The sequence below is a fragment of the Ceratotherium simum genome, chromosome 2, assembly GCF_057802395.1.
Source record: "Ceratotherium simum simum isolate JZ-2026a chromosome 2, ASM5780239v1, whole genome shotgun sequence".
NCBI classification, from domain to species: Eukaryota; Metazoa; Chordata; class Mammalia; order Perissodactyla; family Rhinocerotidae; genus Ceratotherium; species Ceratotherium simum.
This window is the reverse complement of record NC_141901.1, coordinates 4,661,052-4,679,726: the sequence shown is the minus strand read 5'-3', so window position 1 is coordinate 4,679,726 and position 18,675 is coordinate 4,661,052. Positions and strand designations below refer to the sequence as shown.

General features: G+C 38.6%; 1 protein-coding gene across 1 annotated transcript in view; it reads left to right on the top strand.

Annotated features, from left to right (window-relative positions):
- The window catches only part of MPC2 (mitochondrial pyruvate carrier 2), a 38,759-nt gene extending 20,084 nt beyond the window's left edge, over nt 1–18,675 (top strand). Inside the window, exons 3-5 of the mRNA XM_087437650.1 lie at nt 15,482–15,566; nt 16,118–16,229; nt 18,444–18,675. Coding sequence (XP_087293776.1) covers nt 15,482–15,566; nt 16,118–16,229; nt 18,444–18,480 — 234 coding nt within the window. The 3' untranslated portion in view covers nt 18,481–18,675. The remainder of the gene's footprint in view (nt 1–15,481; nt 15,567–16,117; nt 16,230–18,443) is intronic.

Sequence of the window (18,675 nt, the reverse complement as noted above, 5' to 3'; positions counted from 1 at the left end):
GTTTGTCATATATGGCCTTTATTATGTTGAGGTACTTTCCTTCTATCCCCATTTTATTCAGCGTTTTTATCATAAATTGATGCTGTATCTTGCCAAATGCTTTCTCTGCATCTATTGAGATGATCATGTGATTTTTATTCTTCATTTTATTAATGTGGTGTATTACGTTGATTGATTGGCGAATGTTAAAGCATCCCTGCATACCTGGAATAAATCCCACTTGATCATGGTGTATAATCTTTTTACCGTATTGTTGTATGCGATTAGCTAGTGTTTTGTTGAGGATTTTTGCATCGATGTTCATCAGTGATATTGGCCTGTAATTTTCTTTTTTCGTGTTGTCCTTGTCTGGTTTTGGTATCAGGGTAATGTCGGCTTCGTAGAATGAGTTAGGGAGCTTCCCCCCTTCCTCAATTTTTTGGAAGAGTTTGAGAAGGATAGGTATTAAGTCTTCTTTGAATGTTTGGTAGAATTCACCAGGGAAACTGTCTGGTCCTGGACTTGTATTTTTGGGAAGGTTTTTGATTACTGTTTCGATCTCCTTCCTGGTGATTGGTCTATTCAAATTCTCTACTTCTTCTTGATCCAGTTTTGGAAGGTTGTATGATTCTAAGAATTTATCCATTTCTTTCAGATTGTCGAATTGGTTGGCATATAGCTTTTCATAGTATTCTCTTATAATCTTTTGTATTTCTGAGGTGTCTGTTGTAATCTCTCCTCTTTCGTTTCTGATTTTACTTATTTGTGCCTTCTCTCTTTTTTTCTTGGTGAGTCTAGCTAAAGGTTTGTCAATTTTGTTTATCTTTACAAAGAACCAGCTCTTGGTTTTATTAATTTTTTCTATTGTTTTTTTGGTCTCTATTTCATTTATTTCTGCTCTGATTTTTATTATTTCCCTTCTTCTACTGATTTTGGGCTTTGTTTGTTCTTCTTTTTCCAGTTCCTTTAGGTGCATTGTTAGATTGTTTATTTGAGATTTTTCTTGTTTGTTGAGATAGGCCTGTATTGCTATAAACTTCCCTCTTAGAACCGCTTTTGCTGTATCCCATAAATTCTGGCATGTCGTATTTTCATTTTCATTTGTCTCCAGGTATTTTTTTATTTCTTCTTTGATTTCTTCGTTCACCCAGATTTTGTTTAATCTCCACGTATTTGTGGCTTTTCTGATTTTCTTCCTATAGTTGATGTCTAGTTTGATACCGTTGTGGTCAGAAAAGATGCTTGGTATTATTTCAGTCTTCTTAAATTCATGGTGACTTGTTTTGTGGCCTAATATGTGACCAATCCTGGAGAATGTTCCATGTGCATTTGAAAAGAACGTGTATTCTTCGGTTTTTGGATGTAATGCTCTGTATATATCTACTAGGTCCATCTGTTCTAGTGTGTCAAGTAAGGCCAATGTTTCCTTATTGATCTTCTGTTTGGATGATCTATCCATTGGTGTAAGTGTAGTGTTAAAGTCCCCTACTGTTATTGTGTTACTATTTCTGTTTTTATGTCTGTTAATAATTGCTTTATATATTTAGGTGCACCTACATTGGGTGCGTAGATATTTACAAGTGTTATATCCTCTTGTTGGATTGTTCCCTTGATCATTATGTAATGCCCTTCTTTGTCTCTTTTTACAGTTTTTGTTTTAAAGTCTATTTTGTCTGATATGAGTACTGCTACCCCAGCTTTCTTTTCTTTTTTTTTTTTTATAATTTTATTTATTTATTTATTTTCCCCCCCAAAGCCCCAGTAGATAGTTGTATGTCATAGCTGCACATCCCTCTAGTTGCTGTATGTGGGACGCGGCCTCAGCATGGCCAGAGAAGCGGCGCGTCAGTGCGCGCCTGGGATCCAAACCCGGGCCGCCAGCAGCGGAGCACGCGCCCTTAACCACTAAGCCACGAGGCCAGCCCCCAGCTTTCTTTTCATTGCCATTTGCTTGGAGTATCTTTTTCCATCCCTTCACTTTCAGTTTGTGAGTGTCTTTAGGTCTGAAGTGTGTCTCTTGTATGCAGCATATATATGGGTCTTGTTGTTTTATCCAGTCAGCGACCCTATGCCTTTTAGTTGGAGCATTTAGTCCATTGACGTTTAAAGTAGCTATTGAGAAGTATGTACTTACTGCCATTTTTTAACTTTTTTTTTCTAAGTGTTTTAGTAGTCCTTCTCTGTTCCTTTCTTCTTCTATACAGAATTGATGGTCTCTTTAGTTTGACCTCTGTCTGAAAGCTCTACTCTTTAACTCCCCTCCTCCCTCCTTTTATGTTTTTGATATCATATCTAACCTCTTTCTTGTGCATTTGTATCCATTACCCTCTTATCATGGAAATAGATAATTTTTCCTATTTGTGGCCTTCTCTTTTCCCCTTAAATAAGTCCCTTTAACATTTCTTGTAGCACTGGTTTCTTGGTGACAAACTCCTTTAATTTTTGCTTGTCTGGGAAATTTTTGATCTCTCCTTCCATTTTGAATGATAACCTTGCGGGGTAGAGTATTCTTGGCTGTAAGTTTTTTCCTTTTAGCACTTTAAATATATCTCTCTTCTAGCCTGTAAGGTTTCTGCTGAGAAGTCAGCTGATAGCCTTATGGGGTTTCCTTTGTATGTAACTTGGCTTTTTCTTGCGGCTTTTAGGATTCTCTCTTTATCTTTAATTCCGGACTTTTTGATTATGATGTGTCTTGGTGTGGGCCTCTTTGAGTTTATCTTGTTTGGGGCTCTCTGTGCTTCCTGTACCTGGATGTCTGTTTCCTTCCTTAGGTTAGGGAAGTTTTCATCTATTATTTCTTGAAACAGATTCTCTGCCCCTTTGTCTCGCTCTTCTCCTTCCGGGACACCTATAACACGGATATTAGTGCGCTTGATGTTGTCCCAGAGGTCTCTTAGACTGTCCTCACTCTTTTTAATGCTTTTCTCTTTTACCTGTTCAGCTTGGGTAGTTTCTTCTAGTCTTTCGTCCAGCTCACAGATCCGTTCTTCTGTACCCTCTACTCTGATTTTGAGTCCCTCTAGTGAATTTTTCATTTCCAGTATTGTATTCTTCATTTCTGATTGGTTCTTTTTTATATCTTCCATTTCTTTGTTGACATTCTCACTGAGTTCATCTGTTCTTCTCACCAGATCAGTGAGCATCCTTAACACTCTTAGTTTGAACTCTCTGTCGGGTAGGTTGCTCATTTCTGTTTCACTTAGTTCCTTTTCTGGGGTTTTGTCCTGTTCCCTTACTTGGAATGTATTCCTTTGCTTCCTCATTTTGCCTCTTTCCCTGTGCTTGTGTCTATGTATTAGGTAGGTCAGCTACACCTCCTGCTCTTGGATAGGTGACCTTACGTAAGTGATGCCTTAGGCAGCGTGCAGTGTGCTTCCCTCAGTTCTCAATGTTCCAGGGGTTACCCCTATGTGGGCTACGTGTGTCCTTTTGTTGTGGCCTGTTTGCTCTCCCTGTAGGTGCCCAGGGAGGCCAAGTTATGCTCCTGGTCAGCTGTTGTAATGCTCAGCTGCTTGTAGTTGTTGTGGGCCCTTCAGTCTCTTTATCAGTTGTGAGGGGCCCCAGCACAGTTGGCTGCAAGTTCTAATATCACATTTGTGTTGCAGTATTTCTTTTAAGTGAGTAGGCCCCCAGCGTGGCAGGTTGTTAGGCTCAGGGCCTTACAAATGCTATAAGCCTCCAGCCTTTAGGTCTCTTGTCAGCTCTCTGAGGATTGCAGCTGGGTGGGGCTGGTCTCAGGCACGGGAGCACCCAATTGTTTCAAGCTCTGGAAGGTGGAGCAAACCCCCTATGTGGGTCTTTGAGAAGCACAAGTTTGCTGCAGCTGACAAGCCCTGCCGCCCACAGGTCCACACACACAGTCAATACAGTCCTGTCCCGTGTGCGCGCCCTGACCTCCCGAAGTGGACCCAGTCTCTGCACGGCGGGAGCCCCACACACTCCACCACTGACCTACACTTTCCACCCGCTCCTTGTGCACGCCCTGCCCCACTGAAGTCGGCTCAGTTGCCAGGCTGCAGAGAATCCAGTCACCAATCTATGCAGGCCCACAAGTTATCTGAGGGCTTGTTGTTGAGTGGGGCCAGTCTCTAGGGTAGGCAGCCTGCCCTGGCTGAGCTGGATTAAATCGGTGCTCTAGTGCGTGGGGCAGACCTGGGCTAGCAGGCCCCAGGGAGAGCTCCAATGGCGTCTGTATCTGCACGCCCACACCAGGCCACAACAATGGCCACCGCCAATGTCCGAGTCCCTGGAGAGGTCTCACCTCTCACCGAGATGCACTCAGGGCCTATTAGGTGAGTCTCTTTTCACCAAAGCACAGTGCACCTTTCTTTTTGGTGATTTTAGGTTGCTTTCTGAAACGGGTGAGTTTGTGCATGGGCCCTTTAAGAGCCGGTTTTAATTTCTGTGTGAACCAGCTTTTCTGGGGATATTCCCCAATGTTTTAGTAGCAGGCAAAGTCACATATTATGCCACTCGCCTCAATTGTGCTGGGTCCACAGAATGCCCACAGCAGGGGCGCTCCCGGCTCAGGGCCCCGGTCCTCCAGGGAGGCTGCGTACCTGTGGGCTGCTCCCGGACGGCCGTGAGGCACTGTGGCTTGTGAAGGCGGTGTTTTTCCTCTCCAAAAGGGAGTTTCTGCCTCTTCTACCTCAATTAGGATTGTCCCTTGTTGCAGGAGTTCCTCTTATCCAGTTTTCAGTTCTGTCTCAGGGGTAATTTTTCCACGAGTAGTTGTAAATTGGCTGTGTCCGCAGGAGGAGGTGAGTTCAGAGTCTGCCTACACCACCATCTTGACTTCCTGCTACCTAAAGATTTTATTTTAACTTAAAGAAAATCAATATATATTCATTTGCCAATCATTTATTATAAGGCCAAAGCTTTTCTTTGTGTATAGATCCACTGACTTTGATTTTCACATCTTCTGTCTTGGATGAATTATACTGGTAGTGCATCCTATATAATTTCCAGTTTAGTTTTCTTTAAAGCAGAGCAAATTCATAGATACTTTCATAATAGTATGAGAACAGAAACCTGCTAGATTTTTGTGACTTCCCCCCCCAGTCTTTTTATGTCTATCTCATTCACACCAAATTTGACAGCAAGTTTTAACAACTTGCCTTTATTCAATCTTTCCAGTCACTTGAGTTTTCATAGAAATGACAACCCTCTTTTTGAATTTCACCTGTTTACCTGAGAGTTCATTAAATTATGTAAATTACATTAATAAGTAAAACTAGCATAAACAAGTTTGAGGACAAACACAGTGACTTGATAAAAAAAGAACTCAATGGGTCTGGCCCGGTGGCGTAGTGGTTAAGTTGGCATGCTCTACTTCGGCGGCCCGGGGTTCACAGCTTCGGATCCCAGGCATGGACCTGCGCACCACACATCAAGCCATGCTGTGGCAGTGTCCCATGTGCAAAATGGAGGAGGGTGGGCACAGATGTTAGCTCAGGCATAATCTTTCTCAGCAAAAAGAGGAGGATTGGCAACAGATGTTCGCTCAGGGCTGATCTTCCTCACCAAAAAAAATTCAACAGGTGGGAGCAAATATGCTTGAGTGCAATAGAGAATGAATAGCCCACTAGCCATGTGTATGGGCATGGGCATCTGTTAACTTGTTTACAGAGGGAATGGAGATCATTGGCCAACCTGGGCAAACCATGATGTAAAGGTATGTAAGAAAGTTGCTTTTATTTTTGTTCATAGTCTTTTTGCACAGTCTGAGTTATACTTAACTCTTGAATAATAGGCCATTTGGTGTAGCTCATTTTTCTATTTTCACCTTAGGAATAAGTCAGACTATTTCAGGATTATCCGTGGAAATTTTTAATACCTGTCTGTTTTTCCAGCTAGAACTACTTATATAGATTGATTCATAGTTTAAAATCTTGAGGGGTCTGCTATCTCTAAGTATTTTGGAATTGGAATATTGTATAGTGGTATTTCATTTTTTTTGTAACCCTCCTCTAAAAGTGTCATATAACTTTTTTTTAATGAATGAGAAAATACTGAAAGAAAGAAAGGAAAGAAAAAATGTTTTATACTATCTGATGAATATTTACACCCCATACCCCCCGCAGGGGAAATAATCAGGTGCCAGAAAGAATCACAAACCTAGGCTTCAGACATTTGAAAAACATTTTTTATTGATGGAAACAAAGGGAGTAGGGGCCGGCCCTGTGGCTTGGTGGTTAAGTGCGCACGCTGCGATGCTGGTGGCCCGGGTTCGGAGCCCGGGTGCGCATCGAGGCACCACTTCTCCGTTCATCCTGAGGCCGAGTCCCACATGCAGCAACTAGAAGGATGTGCAGCTACGACACACAACTATCCACTGGGGCTTTGGGGGAAAAATAAAATAAATAAAATCTTTAAAAAAAAAAAAAAAAAGAAACAAAGGGAGCTAACTTGAGTCTACTAGATGCCAAGCTGTCTGTACTAGGTTAATACATTATCGCTTTTTAGTCTTCACCAGAAAAATTCTGAGAAGTAGGTATGATCACCATTTTCCAGATAAGGGCACTGAGGTTCAGAGGACTAGATGAGTGACTGTGCTGTTATTAGCAAGTGGCAGGGTCAGGGTTTGAGCCCCCGGGTCTATTTGACTCCACAGCCTATGCTCTTAGACACTTACATGACCGCCTTTAAGTCGTCACTGGGAATCTATCTGTAATTGGTGCTGTCTTCGTATGTTACGGAGTGCTTTACATAATCTTGTGGTGTCCTCCAAGCACTCTCTGAATCTACGGTTCTGTTATTTGAATAAAGTTCATAGTAAAGACGAAAAGGAACACAGATCTTCTGCCCCTTATCCTGAGGCTAGTAATGCAGGAAAGGATACAGGGACTAATATTCTTTTATCTCTGCCGCTCTGAAGATATACGCTACTATTATGTTTGTTGTTGTTAATAATAATATTTTCCAGGCACTGTGCTAAATACTTTTAAAGCATATTAGCTCATTTAATCATATATCACTTTTGCAAGGGTAGGTATTAATATTCTCATTTTATACATGAGGAATTTAAGACAAAGTGTTATGTAACTTGACCAGAGTCACTCAGCTAGTAAATGGCAGAGATTGGATTCACAATGAGATTTCCTAAAATAATTTGCATAAGATTAGAGTGATGTAAAAGTAGAAAGGGATTTTTTAGAAACATGAGAAAGGGAGCTCAAGACCCTTGTGGGAGAGAACAATTGCTAACATATCCCTGAAAAATAAAGTTTGTCAGCCTTCCAAAACAGAAGCCAGTTTAAGAAGCAAAGAGTTTATTTGGGATCAAAGAATTGCATTTCAGGAAGCACAGATTCAGGTAGAAACCCATATAGTGTCATGCTAGGGATTAGTAGTCGGGGGCTTTTAAAGACAAAGAAGGGAGGTTGTATTACAAAGAATTTTAATTGGAGTTGGAGGTAGAGAGCTAGTCTTGGCTAAACATTCATTGACTATTAATTCTATCTTCAGAAAGTCCACAATCAACAGTCTTTGTGATCAGGATGTCCGTTCTGCTGACTTCTCAAACAATTGCTTGTAAAACAATTGCCGTTTTGGCCCAGTCCAAGGTTCAAGACAGCAAGGCAGTTTCTCTGGAAAGGCAGCTCTGACTCCATTTTAACATGGCTCCACTAAAGTTAATTTTGACATTTTCCCCTTTTGATCAAGATCTTTCTTTGAAAGCATCGCTGATCAGCCATCAAAGCATCGTTTGTCCCTCGTTACCAGGAAGGCTCGTCCCTGGTGTATCATGTCCCACGTGGGAGGAAAAGTGATTTCCTTAAGAGGCTTAGGACACATGTGAGCAACAAAAGGACCAGAGCAGAGCAAAGCCTTGCCATCAGGTTCCTTTAAGGGCAAACGTCTGTAGTTCCTCAACGTTTCTCAGTGAAGGCTCATAAGCCTCAGCAATCATTTTAAAGCTCTGAGTGACTATTATCCGAGTGGTGTTTTTATAACATCAAGCTATGCAGAGGAGACAGTTTTACAGCAGCAATAATTTCTGTAATAAACAAAATGCTAAGTCCAAATTGGAGAACAGATCTGAACCAGGAGGCAAGTCCTGAGGGTAGACAAAAGAACTATGGGATGTCACTGGGCACTGCGTTTAACCATTTGGCTTATGCTCAAATTCTGTATAGTTCTGACTCTACCCTGCCAGAGGGGTTGACCCAAGTTCAACAGGAGGTATTTACAACAGTTACAAATGTTACGTCTTAAATCTCTGGAGGTTCAATTGGTTAGGTGAGAAGTTCTAGACACTTCCACAAGGAATTAGGGGAGGAATGGCAGAGAGATTGGTAATTGTACTAAAGGATTCTCTAGATTCATGTACACAACGAGGATAATGATGACAAACCCAACAGTCAGAGAGATTTCCCCCTTTTGTAATAGATTGGGAGATACGGATAAGAGTATTGTCTTTCTAAGAAAGAGAGGGAGAAAATAAGGTAAGAGGCAACAGCAAGTGAAAGGTGTACAGGCCTGGTCCAGCCATCTGGGGAAAGCTGTCTGCCTCAGATGTCGGTTGCTTCTCTTCCTAGTCAGTTTGCTTTGGAGGACTCTAGTGTTTGTACAGGACCAGATGTCAGGTGGAGCCTTTCTTCTCTGTGAGATGTATCTCCAGGGTTCAGTGCCTTCTAGTTCTGCTGCAGTGTCAGTGGTTAGGAGCACTTGGTAAGGTCCTTTCCAATGGGGCTCAAGGGCTGTCGTCTTCTGATGTTGCTTCTAGGATCCCAGACACCAAGCTCTAGACTGTGACCAAAAGGATTCTTAACACTGGAATCCAGGGAAGCTTCTTTAACCTGTTGATGATAGGCTCGAGCATAAGATATTAGAGACTTACAGCAGGTGGTCATACTAGCATAAGACAACAAGGGATCAGCAGAAGGTTGTGTACCAGTAGACATTGATCTGATGGTGACTGTCTCATGTGAAATGAGTTTATGTCTTCCAGAGAGGGTACTGCGAACAGTCAGTGAGACCAAAGGCAATACCCTAGGCCAGGGGGGTCCAGTCTACGGGTACATAACAAAACCTCAAAGACAATTAACAGGACTAGAATCTAGTATCTACAAAGGTGCAAGCATAATTTTTCTCTCTACAATTACCTTCATTTTTTTTTTTTTTACCAAAGATAATCACAGTAATAGTAATTTGTTTATATTAAAAACTTGGCCTGATTATTTATATAAGTGAAAATAAGAATGCTCACAGAGAGTTTCTAAATTCTGGAGGGATCAGGGAGGGAGAAAAAGTAAATGTTTCATCTTTGTTTTCAAAGGTACGTCTTACCAAATTGTTGATAGCTTAAGAGAAAAGATTTCTTTAAATCTGACGAAACAAAACATTAGAGCATCCTCCTCGGTTCATGTAGTCCCATGTAATTAATATTTGTTCTTGGTCTTTTGTTAGCAGTTTAATGAAGCCATCAGTTTCTCCATTAGAGTTCTGTAATCTCTTGCCAAGTTCAGTTTTATGATCTGAAAGTTTATCAGAAACCTGTATTCTAGAGTAAGCGTCATTAGAGTCCTTTCCATGAATCTTTCTGAAGATGAAGCGTATTTGCAAAGGCATCAGAGTAAAACAATAACTGTCTGTAAATGACCAAAGACTTAAAATGGCATGATTAAAGATTTCATTACAATGCAATTGACAAGGAAATTTGGTTATTTCTGTGACATACATTTAAGATAGTGACTAGAATTATGACTGGTAACGTTATACCAAGACATATCTGAATTTTACAAATTTCATGTAATTTTTTAGAATGCTTTCATTAATAACATTTACCCACACAATATAACCTGAGAAGGTTTATCATCATTTATTTGACGATGCTTCCCGTGAGATTTAACATACCAAATAAGCCTAATTAGTTTAGTATCTCCCTTTTTATAGGAAGACAGAACAAATTCTTTAAGAAGTCCCAGGGACTCTCTGGAAATTTCTCAAAGTTACTTTCAGGTCAAAAAGATTTCATTTAGAATTTGAATTTTGGGAAGTTTGTAAAACGTATCAAGATGTTTTAAAACATTTGGTCAAATAGGATCATAGGTCACTGTGAACAGTAGTTAGTTATCCATTTAACCAAAGTGACAGTTAAAGACTTTGCAGGCAAATACAGAAAGTTAAACGGTTGGGGGGAAGAAAACACCTTGGCTGTCTTAATAGAGAGGCCTCAGCTTTATGAATATAGGAAATTATTTTGACAAAACATAGAATCCCTATTTTCCAAGCAGACCACTCTAAAAAAAAAAAAACCTTTTACAATCTCTTATCAAGAGCAGACCAACAGTCCAAGAAAACCTTGTCGTTTTAAGAGAGAGAAAACCGAATTCTGTTTTGCACCAGCTTACTTTTGATATTAAAACTCATTTACTTAATTAAATTCATTCCCATCTTACCCAGCTTGCCCATAGATAAAACTCTTTTCTCAGAGTTTCTCTTCACCAAATCTTCTTTAACTTTCTTTTTTACATTCAGAATTTATCCCTTCCTCTTTCCCATAACCAGTTTTACTTTAGGACAATATTTACTTTTGTAACAAAGATATCGCCATTCCTTATATGTTCTTTTATGGAATGCATACATTTTCTAATAGTATAAATTTTTTTAATGTTTAAAAAGAACATTAAAGACATGTTTACTGGGGGCCTGCCGGTGGCACAAGCGGTTAAGTGCATGTGCTCCGCTGTGGTGGCCCAAGGTTTGCCGGTTCGGATCCTGGGCGCACACCAGAGCACCTCTTGGCAAGCCATGCTGTGGCGGTGTCCCATATAAAGTGGAGGAAGATGGGCACAGATGTTAGCCAAGGGCCAGTCTTCCTCAGCAAAAAAAGAAAGAAAAAGAAAAAAGAGGAGAATTGGCAGATGTTAGCACAGGGCTGATATTCCTCACCAAAAACAAATGTTTACTAAGAGACTGAACCATCTTTTAGCTTTTCTGTAATAAGAAGCCAAAAGTAAATAAACCTGTGTTTAGTAATTAATGTCTAACACTTTATCTTATTTGGAAATGATCTAGATACTCAAATTTCTGTCATTTAATTTAGCAAAACTCTAAAGTTTCAAGTTACCAAAAGATTTTGAAGTTATTTTTAGGTACATATACCATTACACATAGTTATTGTTAAAAAGTTCACCTAAAAACTGTTTATCTTACTCAGATCTATCTAGTTTACTTGTTCCCAATAATTATGTTTAGATTACTTACAAAAACCTCATGAGACATAAGACAAAGTCAGCCATCAATTTTTTTTGCTGCCAACTTTTGTAACAGAGATAACGTGAATTTGTTTGACTTTCAGTAAACCTAGGTAGAACAAAAATATTATATTTAATGCTGATAACTCTAACAACATGTCTATTTTTGTTAAACCAACGAACTTTAATACCAAATAGTTTCCTAAGTCATGTGATCCTGAAATTCATTTGGGTTAGTTTCTGTTCTATTTTTGAGAGTATACTCAATTTATATAGCACTTGTTTGTTTTTAAACCAATTAAATAGAGCTCTCTTATAAACTAGTCGGGATAATACCATCCAGAGGTAGAAAAATATCACATATTTATAACATACATTATAGACACACATAAACACACAGACAGATGCAAACAGAGATCTTATAGCCTCTGTTTTAAAATTTTCCTTGGAGGGCCGGCCCCGTGGTGTAGCAGTTAAGTGTGCGCTCTCCGCTACTGGCGGCCCGGGTTCGGATCCCGGGTGCGCACCAACGCACCGCTTCTCCGGCCATGCTGAGGCCGCGTTCCACATACAGCAACTAGAAGGATGTGCAACTATGACATACAACTATCTACTGGGGCTTTGGGGAAAAAAAAGGAGGAGGATTGGCAATAGATGTTAGCTCAGAGCCAGTCTTGCTCAGCAAAAAGAGGAGGACTAGCATGGGTGTTAGCTCAGGGCTGATCTTCCTCACAAAAAATATAAATAAATAAATAAAATTTTCCTTAGATATTTTGGACAAGGGTGCTTTCATAACAGTCTTAATCTCCAAAAGCTTCTTTTCCCATTTTCTTTTTCCTTCAGTCTTAGGAATCAGGGATGGCCTAGATAACAGTTTCTGGAGAGGCTACAAGCTTTTTGAGATAAACAGGGGAGGTTAATTGCTTATCAAGGACTGACATACCCATCCAATTACATTATTCTTAAAATGTTTCTTTCCCTTTGGGTACATAGTTTTATTTTAGCTTACAGGAGAAAGCCTGCAAAATTCCTGTCAGGCTCTGAATATCAGCTTTCAATTTGGCCAAATTTCTGATCATAAGTTACTAAATCCTTTCAAAAATCTTGTCAGGTTTCAGCCAGGACAAACAGTAAATATTTCTGGCAGTACTGAACAACTCCATTAATTTTTAATTTTAGTTTCTCCTTGCCTGTTTAAGGAAATAACGTAGCAGTTTCCCAGAAAATCTCTCTGAGTCTCGTTAACTCTGGGAGTGGCCCATACAGGGTCCTCCTTCAAAGGTAGATATGGGAGTGTCTGTAAAGCCATTAACTTAACGGACTTTTGTATAGTCTTTTAGCTACCTCGTATATATTAATTTTTTATTAGATTTTGCAAGCAAACTTTCAACAAGGCTGTTTTGGAATTTTGAAGTCTTTGCTTTTAGGTACACTTGAATGATCTTATCTAATTGGAATGTTCCTTCTAACGGTCAGTGTAATTCCCCTGAGGTCTGGCAGCAGTTTGGTAGGACCCTAGCCACAAATGGAGTTCAACCCCCATTTCTTCCCAGCCACATCTGGCTGCAAATGAGGTGCAACCCACATTTCTTTCTGATCATATTTTGGGGCCCCCATCCTGCTGGTTACCAAGCCAAGTTCTCAGGACACAAAACAAGCTTAGTAAGATTTTGCTGTTCTTGGTAAATATTTACAGCTTCCAGGACCATCATTTTTAAGCAGATGTGCAGGAAGGTCACATGCTTGATTCCTTAGAAATTAAAGATTGCATTCAATTTGTCAGGTCCATGATTCTCAAATCTAGTGCACAAAAAGACAGGTTTTGGAAGCTCAAAGGAACCCCAAAGTGACCACTGTAATTACAAGTCATCTTTTGTATTGTCAGTCCACTGGGACAAAAATTTACAAGAGGAAGGACCATAGTTCTTAAATATAAACCCAGCTGGAGTGCCCAAGGGAGAAACTTCTCAGGAACTTTTAGAAGATGAAATTCCTATGTTAAAGCACAGCGAGACAAAGAGACACCAGTTGCAACCCCCGTTGTTACCTTTGCTTCTGACCCACTAGCTACAGCTGTTTGGACAAACAGCAGAAACACAGAATTTGAGTACTCACCTGATAGGGGATAAACCCTTACAGACGACAACAGCCATGAGCTGCCGTGAGCCAGCTCAGAGAAACCCTTCTAGATAGCAATAGAGTGAGCCAGCTTGCAGACAGTTGTCTCCTGGTCGATCTACCCCAGATTGGGCTATTGCCCCCAGAATTCCAAAGAAAGGCAAAGACTTCAACCAAAAGGGAGGAGGTCAGATCCCTGAGGGGACTCAGGATTGGACAAGCCGGTGATCTGTGGAAGGAGTGAGCACAAGGGACTCATGTGGGTACCAAACCCGTTTCCAGGGGACAGTGGTCCCGAAGGTGAGAGCGCTTCAGATCCCACTTCTGACACCATATGTCAAGCTTCAAAATCAGAAACCCGTTTAAGAGGCGAAGAGTTTATTTGGGATCAAAGAACTGCATTTCAAGGAGCACAGATTCAGGTAGAAACCCACATAGTGTCCTGCTAGGGATTAGTAGTCAGGGGCTTTTAAAGACAAAGAAAGGGGGTTATATTACAAAGAATTTTAATTGGAGTTGGAGGCAGAGAGCTAGTCTTGGCTAAACATTGATCAACTATTGATTCTATCTTCAGAAAGTCCACAATCAACAGTCTTTGTGAGCAAGATGTTTGTTCTTTTGCTGACTTCACAAACAGTTGCTTGTAAAACAGTTGCCATTTGGGCCCAGTCCAAAGGTTTGGCCCAGTCCAAGATTTAAAACAGTAAGGTAGTTTTTCTGGAAAGGCAGCTCTGACACCATTTTAAAATGGCTCCACTAAAGTCAGTTTTGACAATTGTATACTATGAACGTAAACAAAATCATGACCACTGACTTCTTCCAACAGAGAATGCTAGAATATAGCCTGTAGTCTTCATAGAGCTATTTGACAAGCCACAGTGTAACACGTGGGCCCTATAGAATAACAGTAGAAATCAGTCCCTTGCTTCCCCTATACAATGACAATAGTCCACCTGCAGAAGTAGAGCAAATATGAAACAGAGAAAATGTACATTGGGACCTGGAAGAAGAATGTAGGAGGTATGATTAGGAAGCATTTGGGAAGAAAATCACGGGACTGTGGGTAAAAGTTAACAAGAAGAAAAGTCGTGTTGGCCATGATTTACCTCTAATTATACTCTTGTATTTAACCATTTGCCCCCTTTTAAACCAGCATCATTGCTTTCTTGAACTACTGACTTTATTAATTCAAAACCATTTGGATTAGGCTTAAGTTTGTGTATAAATTCACAAGTATGTGTGCATTCTATTTAGGAGCAAAACTCTTTGCTGATTTATATTTTCCATGCAAGAGCATCTTTTAGAAACTACGTAAAATCTGAAAATAATTTCTTAAAAGCATATTCTCTAATAACGTGTTTAGGATTTGATTTAAAATATTTAAGGAAAAAGAGACAAAGGGAGGAGAGGAGGTGAAGCAGATGTGGCAAAATCTCAGTAATTGACTCTGGGTGATGGGTATGTAGGGGTTCTTTGTACCAGTCTCTTATTTTATGTAGGTTTGAATTTTTCATCAATAAAAATCCTTTTATTACATATTCTCTGCAATAGAGTAGCATAACTGATATTCTAGTGAAGACTCATTACTAAACTTTCTGAGAGTTGCTGATGGTAGGGTATGAGTGGGACGATTCTGTGAAAGACAGTGTTGAAAACACAGCAGAGAAGAAATGGCTGTGAATACTTTGACATTAAAGAAAAATTATCTAACCAAGAAACTAAAATTATAACAGAACTTTTCTGATACTTCCACTTTTAAAAAAGAGTAACATTGACCAAAAAAGAAAAAATGAAGAGAGGAATCTATATAAATTACCTTAAATAGCTTTCAGACGTCCTCCACAGCAGTGGTTCCCAAAATGTATAAAGAATATATAAATTCACGTGTGAAAGAAGTATCATTTGTAGAAATGTACAAGTATCATTCGTATATACACACACACTACTGATTTTCAAATATATCAGGCTGCTTAAAGTGGTTAACAAAATACAAACTAATTCAGAAAGCATCCCTGAATTCATTGCAGTGTTTTGTCATGATAACCATTTTCTCAATGCACTAAAATTATAGCTACTGTTATGTGGAAATGTCTGAAATAGTTTCAGTTTTACTTAAAGCTAAGAACCATTGCTCCACGCTCATGATGCTTCTTTTCTTCCCATGTGTTAATGTGTATTTCCAGGGGTTGGTGTGTGCTGGATTGGCTGACATGGCCAGACCTGCAGAAAAACTCAGCACAGCTCAGTCTGCTGTTTTGATGGCTACAGGTAAACTAAAAGAATATCTTCTGTGTTCCATATGGGACATTCGGTATTTTTGTTTTGTTTTACATCAATTTATTTCACAGTTTATGTTCATAAGGTATATGTCTGAAGTACATATACACACACTCACACAGAAGAATTAACAATTTATATATTTATATTCATATTTATTTATTATTATATTATTATATAAATATATATATTTATATATAGCTATAATTAACAGATTATAGCTGGAGAAGGCAGAGGACGGTTACTGTAAGTATCTGCATGGGTTTTTGTTTTTCAGGTTTTTGCCATGAGCATATTTTTATAAGTAGGAAAAAAGTTACAGTTAATATTCATTTGCCCTATAAATATTTCCCTTTGATGTACGAACTGTAACACTGGATCATAGTTTCTTTATTAACGACTCAGAGTGTAGCATTTCTCGTCCTTTATTCCACATTATGTTGTCACAGTCTCATTTATAATTATTTCACTCTAATATTAAATGTTCAGATATGATTTATGTAGTACCTGTACTTTTCTTTAAAAATATTTTGTTTCAACAGGGTTTATTTGGTCAAGATACTCACTTGTAATTATTCCCAAAAACTGGAGTCTGTTCGCTGTTAATTTCTTTGTTGGGGCGGCAGGAGCCTCTCAGCTCTTTCGTATTTGGAGGTAAGCCCACCAAAGGTGGGAAAAAGTCTACCTCAGAAGCCCCCAGGCGGCAATATGTTTTTTTCTTTTAAGATTTACATATAATGCTAAGATGGGGTGTGCCTGAAGCAGAAATTTAACATTTCCAGAAAAGTCTGGGGGTTTAATTTAAAGGTGTTCAGCAGTGTGATACCTCAGTTTGAAATCTCACTGTGTATTCTCTAGATGTACAGCCCTTTCATAGAATCTCTTTTGTGAAGACAACATGTACAATTTATGATATATTAAGTAATATTCTGCATGAACCTTTTATCACTCACTTTCAGCTATGTACAATAAAGTGGGATTTAAATGTATAGTTATATAGTATTGGAAATGATGTTTAGAGTGAGGCTACTGGTTTCTCTGGAAAGAGTGCCGTGAGCACTGGAAATTTTTAAACCATTCACTCAATAATTAACATTATTTGTCAGTGACTGGTTAACACTGCAGTGAACTCATCTTAGATGGAGGCTCTGGTTTGTTTGAACCATAGAACTTTCCTAAATTACAAAACAATGTCATGAATAACAGCTTTGTTTGGCTAAAAAAATTTAATGATCTCGATAAAGAAGTGGAAAATATTGAGTTATAATTTGTCTTCTTTTCAGAAGGCATTCTATTTTGCAGAGTATAGTACATTTTAATTTCATTCATCTTTATCATCCCTAGCTTTACCAGTATCTTTATAATTTAATCCTTTCATAATCATCTAGCACATAATTGATGGATGAATAAATAACTTACTCTTTCTACAGTATGCCTGACAATTATTTTTAGGGCTTACTTATATCAATATAAACTTTGATTTATACAATCATTTTATTCACAGAGTATTTTTCTCATATACCACCTCATTTTAACCTTATATTAACTCATGACAGTAGAGCTAAGAGAATGCTAAGTGCCACGTTTAGAACTATTATTTCGTTTTTTTGTTTATTTTTTATTGAGGTAACATTGGTTTATAACATCATATAAATTTCAGGTGTACATTGTTATATTTCTATTTCTGTGTAGACTACATCGTGTTGACCACCCAAAGACTAATTACCATCCATCACCATATACCTGTGCCCTTTTACTCCTTTCACCCTCTCCCTTCCCCCCTTCCCCACTGGTAATCACCAATCTAATCTCTATATGTTTGTTTGTTAGGGGTTTTTTTTGTTTGTTTTTTTATCTTCCACATATGAGTGAAATAATACAGTATTTGGCAAGATTCATCTTTTTTATGGCTGAGTAGTATTCCATTATATATATATATATATATATGTATGTATATATGTATACGCACACACCACATCTTCTTTATCCATTCATCCATGATGAATCCAAGAACTGTTATTTCTAATATCAGAAATTTGGATACAGTTAGACAAAAAAAAAAAAGGATTTTTGGCACCTTGCAGTTACAATTTCAGATTGGGAGATTTAGTTAGAAATATAAATGTTGGACTCTCTGGAGCATTTAGGAAAACACTATCAAATATTTGAAATCAGAACCTTTTGAGAAATCGAGGAGGTATGGTAGGCTTCATGGAATAAGTTCCTTCTTATGCTTATACTATTCTCTATTCTATTGTAAGCTTAGAATAATGGTACGTGAAGCCCTGTGAAGGGAAAGGCTCTGTGGCGTTGTGGTTAATTCTTCTTTGGATTAATGAGAATTGAAGAAACAGTCCCTGCTTCAGCAAACTTGAGTGTTTACAACTTGCTAACCCAAGTAGCCTGCCTGCATCACAGAAGTATATTTTATTTTTAGTGATTAGATAGGATCCCATTCCTATGTAATAAAATTGATTTTATTCTCAGGAAAGATTCTTTGTAAGTAAAAAATAAAAAGTTCTAGATGACCACATTTTGCTAAATTTTATACATATGGTCACATGTTTGTCATCCTCTTGTGTAGTTCAAGAATGAAAATACTCATTAAAATAAAACTTTGTACAGGAAACTGTATGTCAGTTAAATTGTTAAAACTTTTTGGCAATTGGAAGCCAGATGCAAATAAAGTTCATAGGTCACTTTCCCTTCTGCCTGTTTCTACCTGCAAGCCCCTGAGAAGATTGTATTTACAACTGTATAGCCCCTTGACTAGGGACAAAGGAGAGATGGGATAGGCTTCCATTCCCTTTTTATTATAAATTTATCTGTTGTGATCCATGACTATTTTTCTTTCTCTTTTCTTTATAGATATAACCAAGAACTAAAAGCCAAAGCAAACAAATAAAAGACTTCCTGATCACCCAAACAATCTACATTGGACATAACCACTGGGACCTACTTTGATTTACTATTTGGTTATTGATAAGGTGATGCTAAGTGTGCTAACATTTGGAAGGCATTAAAAAAAATCTAACTGTAACTGGGAGTTAGTACTTGATTCAGCAAAAAATAAAGCAAACTTTTAATAAGTGTCTCTTTA